Source organism: Sphaeramia orbicularis, chromosome 15, assembly GCF_902148855.1.
Source record: "Sphaeramia orbicularis chromosome 15, fSphaOr1.1, whole genome shotgun sequence".
In the NCBI taxonomy this organism is placed as follows: domain Eukaryota; kingdom Metazoa; phylum Chordata; class Actinopteri; order Kurtiformes; family Apogonidae; genus Sphaeramia; species Sphaeramia orbicularis.
This window is the reverse complement of record NC_043971.1, coordinates 28,233,383-28,249,408: the sequence shown is the minus strand read 5'-3', so window position 1 is coordinate 28,249,408 and position 16,026 is coordinate 28,233,383. Positions and strand designations below refer to the sequence as shown.

Here is a 16,026-nt window from a genome sequence, read left to right as displayed (position 1 = left end):
GAATCGTTTTATGTTTCATCATGTATCGCAAAGTTTACATGCAGTCTCTTTCCAAATGAAAATGCAAATAATATCAAGAGATTAAGATATTCCATCATATCACGGCTCTTCTTATATAAGACACTTAAGAATATCATATCCCCTCATCACATCCCCCCGCCCCATCCAAAGGGACAAAAAAGAAAAAAACATCTGCTTATGGCTCTCTTGGAAACAACCCTATGTAAACAAAAAAATAAAAAGCGATGGGGTACACTTAACTCGATTCCGAGATATCTACACCCCTAAAATAACATCGGTAATTAATAATAATTAAGACGTTTTATTGTTATTGTTTTCAACAATATAACATGTTACGGTGTTACATTCCGGTAAAATACTTTTTTTTCTTATTTTTTATTTTTTTTTTTTAATTTTTTTACCTAAAACCACTTCGATCCGCCTCACCTTTGCATCCATCACCACTGCAAAAAATGTCTGAACAAGTCATATAATCTCGTGGGTCAATTTTAATAATTTGGAGAATCATATTTTCCTTAAGAGAATTAAGGAGAACAAATATGCCAGTGGGATGGGATTGTTGTGCATAAATGAAATTTGTCCAAACTTCTGAAGTGCTCTGCACTAACACTTGTTTCTGGGAAAATCTGTAAAACAAGTTTAATCTGGAGATTTAATCCCCACTTGCTTTAAGGCTAAATATGAGACTAAATGATTTGTTACGGTCGCTGTTTTCGCAGTGCTTCCAGTCTGTCTGCCTTGCACCTTGCCGCAAGTGCTTGAAGCTTGACTCACGCCTCCTCGTAGATTACTTCTCCAAAAACAGTGCTCTCTGTCTCCCTTTTGTCCCGGTATTTAAGAGCCAAGGTCCACCAGATTAGAAGACATAGGGTTCAGTATGGTGTCATGGTGCAATGAGTGGTGGTGGTGCACCGAGTCTGCGCCGCTGGGGACCGGGATGGCGCTGGGTCCCGGCGGGGGCGCAAGGCCGTGCAGGGACGGTAAACCGGTGTTCGAGCCAAGGAGCAGAGCCGGGCTCGGAGACGTGTGATCCGGTGTCCCTGAAGGCGTTTTGTCGTCGTCCGAGCTCCCCAAAATAGTTTTATTTCCATTCATGGAAGAAGTCAATGCGTTGTGACTATTGGTGTTGGAGTTCTCGTTGTTTTCTCTACGAACAGAAAACAAAATCATCCATCCATTTGGTTTAGACAGACACTCAGATCACAACAACACAGCTGCGAGAAGGACGGAGACATAATAATAATATAAAAAAATAAACACATATGTAGAATCACGAATAAACAGACTCAAACTAAAAGAACCAAATCCCAGTTAAAATATTTCTAAATATTGATTCAATTAAAATAATGAAAACGGCCAAATATAATAACAGCAGAATAAAATAATATAGTTCATACAACTGATGAAGTCTATATTAATTACACAATGACACACAGATATAAAAGTCTAATTAATGTATAAATGCTTATCATAATGATTTATTAATGCATCAGTCAAGTATTGCATTGTGCGCATGTGTGCCAAAGTGCAAACAATTACAAAGTCAGTGAAATAATTAAAGCTTATTGCTCAGTGTAGTGCACCAGAGGAGAAAGTTAAATGGTAGCACTGCAGGACAATGACGGATGACAATTAATCTACTGTATTTGGCTGAAGGCGTGCGTGTGTGTGTGCGTGTGTGTGATACCAAACTAATTTCCCCGCAGTGACCTGAGGGTTAGTAGTGTTCCTATCAGAGTGACCAAACTCTGGGCCTTTACTGGGTCTGTATACATGACAGGCTTAATTACTGGTAAACGCGTGTATGTTGCTTATGGCATAGTTAAAACTGTTTGCAGTGGTGACTAAGGTTTTTCCAGTGGGAAGACATGATTTACGCGGAGCTTTCAGCCCGAATTAGAGGCCAGAGGGTGAAAGAAGACACCAACCTAGCCAACACCTGACTTAAACACGTCTACCAAACCGCCCTACACGTCTGCCTGTGTAACTCCCAAACTTTGAAATGTACAAACGAGTCTTAATGAAATGTCATCTGGCAGATATGGAGGCAACACACACCGCCACATCAATTAGACCACAGAACAACTTTTAGACATGTTCTGAGATGTTTCCTTACACATCTGCAAACTTCAGTATCTGAAGGGTTAAAACTGGTTTTCAAACGTAAAATGTGAAAGTCGAATTTCATGTTATAATAAGTGTGATTACTAAAAGATAAAAGAAGGGTGATGCAACAATTTTTAACCTTATAATTTACCTGACAAGAAGCCTTTAATTTTACGCGTTTCAACTTTTTACGCGTGGCCTTCATGCACAATTTTCATAAACATACAGGAACAACAGCCTGAGTGCAGGCTTCAACTTACTACTTTCCACTCCGTAAAGACAGAAAAACTTGTTGCCACTAAGATAATGCAATACATTTGTAATGTAGGTCAGCAAAAGTTGCAAAGACGTACATAGGATCAGGTGGTTGTTTATGGCACCGTTTAAAAATGAACTTATTTTAGCCTCATCTCAAAATAATTCCTAATAAATAAACAAATCCTGCATGTGTGTTTGGGAGGTAAATGTCTGTCATTTCTCCTACCTCTCCTTCGCCTCCGCTGCTCGGTCTCGCTGCCGTCGGTTTTTGAACCAGTTGCTGACCTGCGTGGTCGTGAGTCCAGTGGCCTCGGCCAGCTCTCTTTTCTCCCGCGGGGATGGGTAAGGGTTGTGGGTGTACCACTCCCGGAGGACGCTCCTGCTTTTCTCTTTAAAGCAGTAGCTCGTCTCTTCTCCGTCCCAGATGGAGCGGGGCAGAGGGAACTTTCTCCGGACGCGGTACTTCCCCACGGCCCCGAGTGGACGGCCTCTCAGCTTCTCCGCCTCGATGTAGTGCGCTTTGAGCCACAGCTGCTGCAGCTTCGGGTGGTTGTGCGGAGAGAACTGGTGGCTCTCCAGGATCTTGTAGAGCTCTCGGAAGTTCCCCCGGTGGAAAGCTACCACGGCTTTTGCTTTGAGGACGCTCTCATTTTTATGGAGGTGTTCGCACGCCGGGAGGGACCAGAGGAAGCGCCCCAGTCGCTCGATGTTCCCCCCTTGCTGGAGGACTTCACAGACACACGCCACTTGCTCCTGCGTAAAACCAAACGTCGGAAGCATGGACATGGCGACAACGTAAACCAATACAGATTAGATTGTGCCTCACTTCCACGTCTTCCTCTCAGTGTCTCATTAAATCAAAACGCATTAAGTCCGTAAGCGACAAAAGGTCCCCAGAAGAGTGGCCTAAAACTTCAAACTGAGCAGAACTTAGGCGACATCCAACTGCGTAAATAAACTCAAGTCCATTCAGCCATGCAAAACCCCAGGCGACAATTCCTCATAAGGTTAAAGAGAAAGAGAGAAAGTTGCCTCTCCGTCTATCGTCCTCCTCCACCTTTTCTATGCCGTTTCAACATAACCTTCTCCCGGAGACCAGGCTCGCTGGCTCGTTTTAATAATATTATTCTAAGCTGGCAAGACAAGCGTTTATATGAACTCTGATTGGTCGGTTATCTGACCCGGGGATGGTGAGGATAAGACAATAGCCTTAGTCAAATTATTTGCCATGGTTACGCTGTCACTCAAAGTAACCTGATATGCTTTGAGGTGGCTCCCTGGCAAAGTCAACCCGATTGTTCCCTTCACGACCAGCCCGCCTACCAATTGAAATATTGCTCAGATTTTTCTTCTTAAACAGTTTTTTTCCTTCCCTTTAACTTTGACAGACACCCCGGGCAGCCAAAGAGCGCAGAGCTGGGGAAGTTTAGAGAAGGAGCGAAGCGCTGATCCCGCAGCTGGAGGAAGGATGGCGCCAGAGCGCACCGAGCCGGCTGTACTGAGTCTGTGCAGCTCTGGCACCTCTCACAAATCAATCAAGATTTTCCTCAACGCCTGGAACTTTAAAGCTAATTACCTTCATTATTTCGTACATGTGAAACTCTGGTCAATGGCAGAAAACATTTAATGTGATACTGATTTAATGGTTTGGACAGATGCTTGATTATATATATATAAAAAAAAAAAAAGACTGGCACAAAAATCATTAGAATTTAAGAAGGAACCACACCATCCTCTACTTTAAGTTTATTTAGATAAATCTCATCCAAGTATATTTTAGGTACAATCGCGACAGCCATTTTTTAATGTGAATTACGGTAAGGATGCGTAATTACGCACATGGTTTAATTAGTTTTGAAACTGTGCATAAAGATATAATTTATTAAAAAGACTGAAAAGTAAATAGTGACCAAAACTTTTGCCTCAAAAATATTTAAATAACTTTATATATAAAATAAACATATAATTAAAATATATATATATATTATTTGCTGCTGAATTTCGGTAAGCATAACATAAATATTTCCATGCGTGTCTAATAAGGTGCAAAGCAGCAGATGATGATGAACCTTTTCGTCTAATTGAGAGATGAGACAGTAGCGGCAGCAGTGCAGAAAATGCCGCACAACCTCCAGGTGTCCGGTCGACCTAACAGAGCAATAAAGTGCGCGGGTGTGTTGCAGATGTTGCTGGACAGAAAGAGGAGAAGGAGAGTCTGTCGAGAAACAGAAACAGAGGAGAAGAAAAACGGCAGCGATCGGCACAAAGGTGAGACTAAAAAAAAATGCTGTTTGTATTTTAAGCTCGACAGAGTTTAAGGTAGAAATCAAATTAGCTTTAAAGACTGAATAATTCTATAGTTTATATAACGATAAATTCAGTTTGGTGACAATTAAAAGGAATATTTGAGGAAATTGTGTGAGTAGATTTTTAAATACTAAAGAGAATGAGGAGGTTTTAAAGCTCACTGATGGATAATACTTGTGGAAAAGATAACTGTTCATGACAGCAGGATGATGAGGAACATGAGTTGTGTTATTTGTGAAGTTGTGGCGGGTGTTGTCAGGTACAAGGTGCCGTGTGTCACGCGAACGGCCATGTGTGTTATTGACTGTTGGGCCAAAGATTGACCAGTTGGTAGATTTCTATCGCTTCACCATGGGACCTCTTCATTAGAGACACTATTGTCAGTTACACCCAAACTCAGTATCACATCACTCGACCCGGCTGCCTCAAACCACACAAAGACACACACACACACACACACACACACACACACACACACACACACACACACACACACACACACACCCTCTCTCTCCTCCAACAGACCTGTTTAAGCAGCTTTCACATCATAAACCTGTAGTCCACAAAAAAGAACCGACAAATAACCAGAAAGAGAGAATCTGCAGAACTGATGACATCTGGAAGAGAAAAGAAAAAAGGTTATTATTATTATTATTATTATTATTATTATTATTGCTGCCTTATTATTATTATTTAATATAAAAAAAAAGTCTTTTTAAGGCCTGTAACATTTTAGCGCAGAAAATACAGAATCATCTAATGGAACCTAATGCGATTAAATCACATTGTCTGACTAAAATAAATCACCGATAATTTAAAAAATATTTTTTTTCGCTGTAGAGGTCGTTCCGGGCTCTTCCATCGCTGCTTATTAAATAAATTATTAGTCCAATTATAAAATTAGTCTATCACCACAGATGAGCAGTCCTGTAAGAAGAGCCTGATCCCTGTTTCCGTGTTGTGTTCTCCCTCTGTTTAATAAATTCACTTGGGTTTCGCCTGAAGCGCAGTTCTTTGAGAGTATTACGGCATTAGGCTGAGTGATGGTAATCATCAGGGAACCGAGGACCGCCTGAAAGGGAGAGTGAGAAGGAAGCGATTTAGCCTTAGACATCACCAACATCAGTAAACCCCTGCCTCTATCAGAATAGATGGATTTTATTATGGTAAAATAAAAATAAAGTCAGCATTGATAATAATAATAATAATAATAATAATAATAATAATAATAATAACTATAATAAAAAAAAATCAATTTTCAGCTTTGATTCACTAAAATCTCATGATTTTAGTGAAAATGTGAGAAAGTCGTAGAGTGAAACCGATGAGTGAAAATCAGAGGAGCTGTAAATAAAGTTTGACTGATGTGCCTTTTAACACGATTTCAGACAAAACTTATCTTCTCCATCATCTAACACAAACACCTAAATGCATCGTAACTGAACCCAAAACACACAAGAGGCTGCCTCCCTGGAGAAACAGGCGCTGTATTTATTTACACACGGTACACACAGTATTTTCCTTTTTTTTTTAATCCGAAAATATAACATCTGAACTTATTATATCAAAGGTCATACAGATATGGGATTTGAGTCTTATATTATTATTGGAAAAACATAGAACTATAGAGATGTTTGCATTTTTAATGTCTTTCTTTATGTGTCATCAGCTCTATTTCATTTAAGTCCCTGTAACTGATGAGTCAGCCCTGTGAGTTCATCTTAAATCTGTCTTCAGTTGTTGAGTTTGTTGTATTGTTAGAGGAAAGACAGATGCTACCAATCTTCAGAGGATGTACACTGGGGAAATGATCGTATAAGAAACTGTCCGTGTTATCATGTTGTCCATTTCTTGACCAACACCAGAGATAAAACACCAATAATACATGATTGTGTTTAATGACATGTGCTGCATCTGCATGTGTGTGTGATGCTGTTGCTGATGGTCGGAGCTGGTGTACTCACTGGCAATGACAGGACAAATCAGTATCTTATGTCTGGCCCTTGACAGTGTTTGTAAACCACTTGTTTCCACGGATCAGTTTGATCAGAGGGCCTTGGCTCTGAAACAGTAATTATTACAGCTGCTGATGAATGGAGATCACATTTCCTCTAATAGCCAACCCCCTATTTTCACAACCTCCCACTGCTCACCTCGGCCACTCTCCACCACGACCTCCACTAATTGAGCTGATTATTGCAAGATGTGTGTTTAGGTATGCATGTGTGTTGCATATCCTACGTGTTGAGGTGGGGGTATAAAGGATTGGGACGTGGCTTTTATTCTGTAAGCCTTCTACATGCACCGACCTGAGACAAGCGCAACAAGGGGTTGATGAGTAACATTCTTTCAGACAGACATCCAAATGTTAGGCAGAGAGAGGGAAAGAAATTATTAAAGCCAGAGCCTCTGTGTCCATACCGGTTAAGGGGATATGAATGAGGGCCTATCCAATAATTGGTTGTTTACATCTATCTTGTTACCCCAGAGGCCAGGGCTGTCCTATGGAGCGAGGAGGAGATTTCACCAAGCCCAACAAACCGGCAGTGGGGTGGAGTGGGGCGGGGCGGGGTGGATGATTGAGGGTCTTGTCTTTATTTCTAGAGGGCCTCAACTGGTCAGCAGGTTGATCAGATTGGACGCTTTAACTTTCAGGTCTATTCTGTGACAAAGAGTGGCGCAAGATGAGGAAATTCAGGCACTTAAAAGGTAAAAGATCACAATCAAATGGAAAAATTCTGGAGGAAAAATATTATTTTCTACAAAACTTTATCAATATGAAACTAAATTTGATCAGATAATATGAATTCTTATGTATTAAAAGCATCAAATAGATAATCAATCAATCAAAGTTAATTTATATAGCACTTTACAACAACATGAAGAAAACCAAAGTGCTTTACATCTAAAAGCATGATTAAATTATAAGATAGCAACATACAGACAGACAGAGGGATAGATAGATAGATAGATAGATAGATAGATAGATAGATAGATAGATAGATAGATAGATAGATAGATAGATAGATAGATAGATAGATAGATAGATAGATAGATAGATAGATAGATAGATCTAATCATGCATAAACGATATAGAAATATGATATACAAGAATATACAGTTGTAAGCTAAAAAAGTATTATATGTGCAAACACTATAGATGCATAAAACCATGGAAATTTAAAGAGGATATAGTGCAACAAAAATACAAAATGCAATTTTTATACACAGTGACTTTATAACGCTTCTATATGCAGGTTTTAAACAAAAGTGTGTCACCGAGAGTGAACTCCAGTAGTAAACTAAAGATTTGTTTTTGATGCTTGTTAAAATGTACTCAGAAATGCCTAAAACCAATATACGAATGCACAGAAAGGAAACATTTGAATAAATGAGAGGAGAAATATAATGAATGCAGATGCTTTGACACAGGTGCCTGTATAAAAGCCTGTATAAAAATGCTGGGTGGGGTCCACTCGCCCCCACTGAGTAAAAGGTCACTGCAAATCAATACAGACTTGTTGATGTCTATGCTAATGGAAGTGGTCTCGTCCAGGGTAACAGGCTCACTGAAAGGTTTAATGAGTATGAAAATGATGTGAATCATATTCTGTGGTTTTCACGTGATCTCAGTCGAACAGAACACCCACTGGAGACTTTGGGTTGATGTGTTAGAGTGTGTTCTCCATCATCAAAGCATCAAATGTTCAGAGGTTTGTAGAATCAATGCTGAGGCACAATGAAACTTCTCTGGCGGTTTATTTTGGACCAACTCCTTATGTTATATTTTTCCTTAATTTTGTCACATTTGTTAATTTACATAGAAACACAACATTAAGATTTGCTAAAATATGTAATGGTGGAAAATCTTCAAACTCTAACAGCTCTGAAATGCAATAGTAATTTCTTCCTGTGAATAATGTTGATTAAATTGTAGTTTAATAGGTCTTTTGGATGTTTTCATACTATAATCCACAACATATATCCTTTCACAATTTAGTGGATATTATCTAATGAGATAGTCAAAACTGTTTATTTGTAGATTAATATATCATTCTGGAATTAGCAAGTTACCACTTAATTGCAGTCAAATTACATTAAGGATTTCTTTTGGACTGCAGTACATGACATTACTGTAAAAGCCACTCTCTGCCCTCCAGCAGTTGCATATGTTATCCACTGGCAAAACAAAATAGCCTTACCAAAACAACCCTGCACTCACCACAGACTACCACACTGCTGTGGAACAAACTTAAACACCCAAATAGCAGCTGGCCTGAGCACTGGAGCAAACAGCAACAAGTGTGTGTTTTTCTACAAGGCTACTCATTGGAGTTGACGAGTACCACTGTGTGTGCAAGAGAGTGAGAAAGAGCGAGCGTGCTGCTTGCTGCTGAGGTTAATTTATTCGATCAATCACTCCATTTGATTCCTGTTTATTTTCAGGAGTCGTACGGTCATTTCAGCCGTACACTGAGCCCTTTATGCGCTGCCAAGGCGTCCCCCCCCTCAAGCCACTCAGACCGTATAGCGTACATTCGACCGTAATTTTGGAGAGAAGAGGCTTTCCAGCACTTCTCTGATATTTCACGCTTTCTAACCTTTATGGTGAAATCCCCTCAGCCCTGTCTCTCGTCAAACCCACAGTGTGCAGAGCAGACACACAGGTATAGGAGCTGCGCACATACACTGATTTGTGTCAACGCTGTGGGCTTGTTTTAAATGACTGCAAACACACTCTAGCAATGAATTATGTATTACTATCATGTTCTGTTTTACAACACTGGACAGTGAGCAGCTTCTCCGTACATTTATCTTCTACTGTAAACACTTACAGACTATACTCTTTCAGTGGTAAATGTGATATTAAAAGAAAATTGACTCAGTTGATAAGACGTTTAATATTTAGCATACTGACTAACCTTTAAAAACATACTATTTTTGATTCTAAGTAAAACAGTTGCTATGTAATTTTGTATACATTTAATGTGGTCTGTAATGTTGCATAATGACAGTGAACTGCAAATCTTTACCTGAGGTTTTAGCCTGTTACCATCATGAGATAAACCGCTGCCTGTTTTTGATGAAATAATTGGATAATGACATGCAATTTCTTCTGATTAAATAGCATTTGAAGTCTAAAATCTGTTTGCTTTTTTTTTTTGCCAGAAACAAGGTGGAAAAATTTCTCCCACCCTGAAAGTGATAAAAAGAGGACTAAATAATAAATACCATAATAGGGGGCAAAAAGGGAACAAAAATCATCAAAATGAAATCATAAACTAAATGTTGCATGTGTATTTTTGACAAAATGGATGTACTACAATCATCATCATTATTATCATCACAACTTGTAAAGTGAGATCACTAAATAGAATAAGAAGCTAATATAGTTTTAATCATGTTCCTGGAACTCTTACTTAAATTCTAAATATAATACTAATGCACTTTATAAATGAATTTTCTGCTGAGTTTTAATAACACCCTTTTACATGTTCTGTCAGGTGACAGATTTATCCAGTTAGTGTTTTTGTTGCCTAGAGTCACACATCAAAATGTGTGTTTTGCGCTTCTCCAAGTAAAAGTGCCACTTTACAACTTTACAGTGAAGTATCTCTTTACACACAGCCCATTCTGTCCTTTAGTTAAGTCTGCAGCATCGCTTAATGTTTTACACTCATACAACATTCCTTCTCTACAGAGCTGGAAATCATATGTCAGGAAAGAATTTATTAAAAGTGACCCACAGTAATTAGCAATGTGCTAATGCTTGAATTTGTATCCATCCCTGTATGCACAGTTTTTACAACACTTGGTGGTTTCACTTGAAACACAGGCGTGACCCTGTGTCACCAACCATATGGCCAGTAAATAGTTCCATGATAGAGTCAGTGGCTGTGCCGATACTGTACCACAGAGAGATGTATAGTTACAGGACATACAGTATGGTGTGCGATGGCATTAAGATTCTTGGCTATAAATTATTGATCCCCTGAAAAGCACATTGCTTTACTTCGTTCTGTCATTTATACTGTACACCCACATGTTAAATTATTTAAATGAAAGCAAAATGCATCTAGATATCACTGTGATCTAATGATAACAGATACACAGTTGTTTACTATTTTAACATGTAAATACATGAAGGTTTTGACAGCTTCATAATTTACTACTATTGTTCAATACTTTACAATAAGCTCTCACTGAACACTCAGTGATGATGCAACTCCTAAAAGATACCATCAGTATTGGTTTCAATTCATTGTTTTAGCATCAGTTAAACTGCAGCTTGAGACTCTAACATCTGAAAGCAACAAGTACAAATGAAAAAACTCTGTCAGGCAGCTTTTCTGCAAGAACACAAATCTTTGATCGGGGTTTGATTCATGCTGTCATCACAGTCCAGACCACCACAGAAAGACCAGGGCCTCCCTCTGATCAGGCCCAGTTGAAGCTGCATGGTTTTACTGTTGCAGCGTCGGTTCTTTTCAGCTTTTACTCTTATCTTTTCCCACTTTTGTGCACTCAGTGTGTTAGTTACTCCAACTCCTCTAGCCACATTTGCACTCAAACGCCTCCAAGAAATCCCATTAATAGTTTGTCTGCTTTAATCATCTAAATGACTTCTCTCTCATTAAACCAAACCATCCATCAAACTTTTTGCTGCATTCTACTCACTACTGGGCATAATATGTGATATTGTTGAGATGAGGCCTTGTGTTTACTTTGTAAATAAAGTGTGGCACAGTGCATCTCTCATTTGTTTTTATATGGAAGAATTGAATTTCATGATTGCTGTTTAATTCTGTCTGGAGGGTATATTAAATGCCTGCAAACCTCTGAACACTTTGTTCAGGAAACTAACAATTATAGTCAGTCTGAGCATGTGGCAACCACAGCTATTTGAGAGAAAAGATGGGGCCTTAGCAGAGGAACCACTTCATGAATCATTTCACATTGCTCAAGTTTACTTTCCCCCTATACTGTCATTGTTTCTGCCAGTTATCTATTATGTACCCATTCAACTTTTAACATGTCTTCTTTTAATTCAGAATACAAGCACTTACACCATAACTGTACACTGCAATTGCAAAGTTTTAGCAATATCCCATTCCTGACTTAGAGTAAATAATATGTATCTGAGAATTTTGTTCACCGAGTGTAAACATATGTAATTACACATCTTCTACTTATAACAACAAAAATCAATGAGTCCATTTAATTGGTACTTTTGCCACAAGATAAATGCTTTTACGTTTTGACATGTGACATTAATTAAACTCTGCTCATTCTTGTCCTAGAAACAAACCTTCATGGTCTTGTTTCTATAAATCCTCAGATCACATCTCACAGATGGTTCGAATGACTGATTATTTTGTAATCTTTAATGCATATAAATAGTATAAAAGTATAGGTCAGCACCTGCTTTTTATGGCACAAAAAAAAGTCTTCCTATATCCTCACATCTTCACTGTTTGGACACTGACACAAAATGCCTTCAACTGTTCAGCATCAATAATAATAATAATAATAATAATAGTTATAGTTAATGTGCAGAAATTCATCCATTTGGTAAAAGACATAATATTTCAGTCAGATAAATCTTGTATTCACTGTGTCAAACAACTGAGAATTTTTATTTGTCACACATGACTACTTGTCCCAATGCTTTCAGGCTGTCCACTACAGTGGGTGTTTGGACTAAAACATATATACTGTTATTTTCTCTATGAGTAGTAACAATAACTCTGCACAGAATTGTAATCACAGCGCCTGCAAGCATTTCCTAGTGCTTAGTTTCACTGAAAGTTTTAGTGGCTTACTCTAAGAGGCCTCTCCAGACCACCAAGAAAACCTTCGAGAAGAGCTGATAATGATATACAACATGAGCTCCAACAGACCCCAACGTTTTGTGCCAGCTCCAGAGGTCATCTCTAGTGAAGACGTGCCTGCCGGCATGCAGGGGGATGATGAGCTTTCACACAAGCAGAAAGAGGGGATTACTGTCAATTGCTCCCAAATTGCAACAATACCCACTGCGGGGCCACCCACACATGTGCTGAGAAACAAGTGATAAATTGCTACATGTGTCCATTCCACAGTGGCAACTCCTGACACCGTGAGATTGCCCACAACGGTCTCCATTCTTTTGCACCATGAGACAAGTGGAAGCAAGTGGATGCACAGTATCAAAGTGTCATCTGAAATAAAAATAATATATTTAACGGGAGACTGAAAAAGCCAATACTGTCATTTTATCTGCCGCTGTCAATATCATATTATAACGGGAGAGTCATCTCAACTATAACTGTTGACCCTTGTCTGTTTAATATTTGACAATTATAGTCTGTTTTAAATATCTTTACCCTCTGATTTGTAGCATTAGTCGGTTTATTAAAAGTGCTGTTTACTTTCTGCTAACTACTTCGAAGTGGAAATTTAGACAGGAATTCAAATGAATTTATGTTTTCATCAAACTCACACTGCAGCTGTAAAGAATTCCTTCGCACAGAGAGATTTTTAGCTGCTCAAAATGAAAACAGCATATCGCGTTTCGAAACTGAAGCCTTCAATGACTTCTCGTGTAGGAATACATGATAATTACTTCTGATCAGATCATTCCTCTGCCTGAGAGCTGAGCAGATGGCTAATCCAGTCTCAGTATCTAATCAGAGCAGTCATCCTTAATGACAGCATAATTTCATAAGAGGCCTTTGTCTCAGAATATTCAGGAGCAGCATGGGGGAGATCGGAGATATTCATCATCAGCACAGATTGGAAACAGGCCCTAATAAATGACACATTTGCTTCCTGCCTGTCTGTGTTAGAGGAATGGCAGTATGAAGTGAATGCGGTCCGGTGTGTATGTGTGTGTGAGGAAGGAATGACATGGTTGCAGTGTGTGGGTGGACGGCAGCTGCAGGGCTTTCCATGTGCGTTTATGAGTATGTATTTGTATGCCTGTGTGAACTGGTGTGTGTGGACGTGGAGGGCGAGGTAGGTGTGCGTTTGCGTGTGAACCTTCAAATGGGAGAGCGGCAGAGTTCAGTCCAGTTAATAGACGAGGCATTAATGCAGAATTTACACCTTCAGGTCAGGGCACGAAAAACCTAATCAGTACTTTTAATACAGCTGGTGGTACTCGACCTTTGTGTGTGTGTGTGTGTGTGTGTGTGTGTGTGTAGTCTAAGTTTCTCCTGAAGTGATAAGACAGTATTGATATCAATGCCAGCATAAATCTGGCCTGATTCATTTACTGATTCAACTTTCTGCTACAACTTTTCTGTGGTTTGCACAGGTCAACAAGCAACTATGATCCTTTTTCCAGAATTTGGAACCAAGTACATGTTTGAGGTCCTTCTGTTGTCAGCTTGTTATATTTTGATTTAAGTCATGTTGGATACCTGCAAAACATTAAGAAATGTTAATTTTCTATGTGGCAAAAAGTAGAAAAACTGGAATAAATACATGGATTTGTAGAATTGAAGCCCATCTTATACAGAAAGTTGCCACCCTCGCTCAAAGTGATCATTTTACAGACATTACAAGTATTCCTGTTCTCATCTTTGTTCATATTATGAAGCCACACTCCTCTGCCATGACTGCTTCTTGTTGATGGTACAAAGGCAGCAGACAGATATCGGTCCAGTGTGTCAGAAAAACAAGCTGGTTAAAAAAAAAAAAGAAAGAAAAAATAATGAAGGAGGAAGTGAAAAAAAATGGATGAATAAGCTCAGAGGCATATGATTCTTATGGATTGGGTAAATTGGAATACATTCTCGGTTCCCATTGCTACTCCTTATTGGCTTCACAATAATATTTTTCTTTACTCTTTTGTGTTTTTTAATACAATGATTCAGATATACACTTGAGACTTCCCTCACGAGAACAAATGTGCACATTTTTCTGATGCAACCAAGAAAAAAAAAGGGTAAAAAGAAATGACAGCCATAAAATCTGAGTTGGCAGTAAAATCCAGCCATGTATCTGTGCGCGCCCTGCATGGAGACACTAACCAGTGAAAAGACATATTATTTACAGCACTGCGGGAAGTCACAGTCTAGAACAGAGAGACAAAAAATATATACACGCACGAGGGCAGGATCATCTTTTAGCCAACTCAAGGCCCAGAACCGTTTATCATGTTGGATCTCAGCTTGCTGTTTCCTGCAAACGGCATGTAGCCTGACGTTGTGCTTTACCTAGGGAAGGTGCGTCCTAGGGTCAGGAAGTGGATATGTCAAACGCACACACACACACAAATACACAGTGAATCTTGCTGACTGGCTTTGCTGTATTCACTTGCGACTGCCAACAGGTACACATTAATTTCAGTCGTACGCACACATCTACAGAGACCGATCCCCGGCTTTGAGTCAGGTTGATGGAGGGGGCGACTTGGCTTGTTGCAGGCAGAGTCATATTTATATCAGCCGGTGTAATATTATCAATAAAAGCCAAGAGGACAGCAGCTCACCATAACTCACAAGATGCACAGAGCACCACAGCTGTTCAGAGTTCATCTTCCTCTGAGGCAACAGGGGAGATGAAGAGAGATGTTAGTAAGGACAGAAAGGGCAGAAATAAAAGAAAAGACACATAGCGATACAATAAAAAGACAAATGCAAAAACAATCTAACAGTTATTCCATAAGACCAGGGAGGCTGAGGAATGATTTATGTGATGAACCAAGCATGAATCAATGATGACTACTTCGTTTATGCATTCCAGCAATCATGCTCTTTTTTTTAATGTAAAATTAGGTGTCACATCTCATTTGGGAACGATGCTCTTCAAATACTTCATCACGGGTCGTCTCAATTTCACTGCAGACGCTGGCTGACCTCATTGAGTGACCTCACCGATCACAGATCAAAGTCTTGGGGTTTCTGGACGCTTTGGCTAATCAGAGGACCACCCCGAAGAACCAATCAGGTAACATCTTACTTGACTTAAAGACATTAAGCTGCTCTTTGGCTTGTATGGGTGGAGGAGCAACTGTGTTCATTTTTCAAGGGTTTGGACTCAAGTGCATGTTTGAGGTCCTTCTGTTGTCTCTGAGCATGTCAGTCAGTGTATTTAGTGGAATTTAATACTTTGATTTTAGTTACACTAGTCATTACTCTCTTTATATCATGTGTTTTGCAGATGATAATACATTATTAAGATGAGCCAGGTTATGGGTAAGAATATAATCTGACATATGTATATTCTTAATACTCAAATTCCTTTTCACAGTATGTTTTATACAAACATACAATACCCTGATTGGCAAACAAATCCAGTAAACACTGTGTGATATTAGGGAGCTCAGTGTGTGTGTACTTGTTTGAA

At 39.2% G+C, this 16,026-nt stretch overlaps 1 protein-coding gene across 1 annotated transcript; it reads right to left on the bottom strand.

The window, feature by feature from the left end:
- Window positions 1-412: 412 nt before the first annotated feature.
- six2a (SIX homeobox 2a) lies at window positions 413-3,483 on the bottom strand. Its single transcript, XM_030155619.1, has 2 exons — window positions 2,612-3,483; window positions 413-1,168 (listed from the first exon to the last, which is right to left on the bottom strand). Exons 1-2 carry the CDS (start codon window positions 3,169-3,171, stop codon window positions 856-858), a joined length of 873 nt encoding a protein of 290 aa, XP_030011479.1. The 5' UTR covers window positions 3,172-3,483; the 3' UTR covers window positions 413-855.
- Between the last annotated feature and the right edge of the window lie 12,543 nt (window positions 3,484-16,026).

Bases quoted from the DNA above. Each gene is read 5' to 3' on its own strand.
- six2a (XM_030155619.1), bottom strand. From the start codon at position 3,171: ATGTCCATGCTTCCGACGTTTGGTTTTACGCAGGAGCAAGTGGCGTGT. The intron at 1,169-2,611 runs GTAGGAGAAATG...TTCTGTTCGTAG, and splicing joins GCAGCGGAGGCGAAGGAGAG to AGAAAACAACGAGAACTCCA.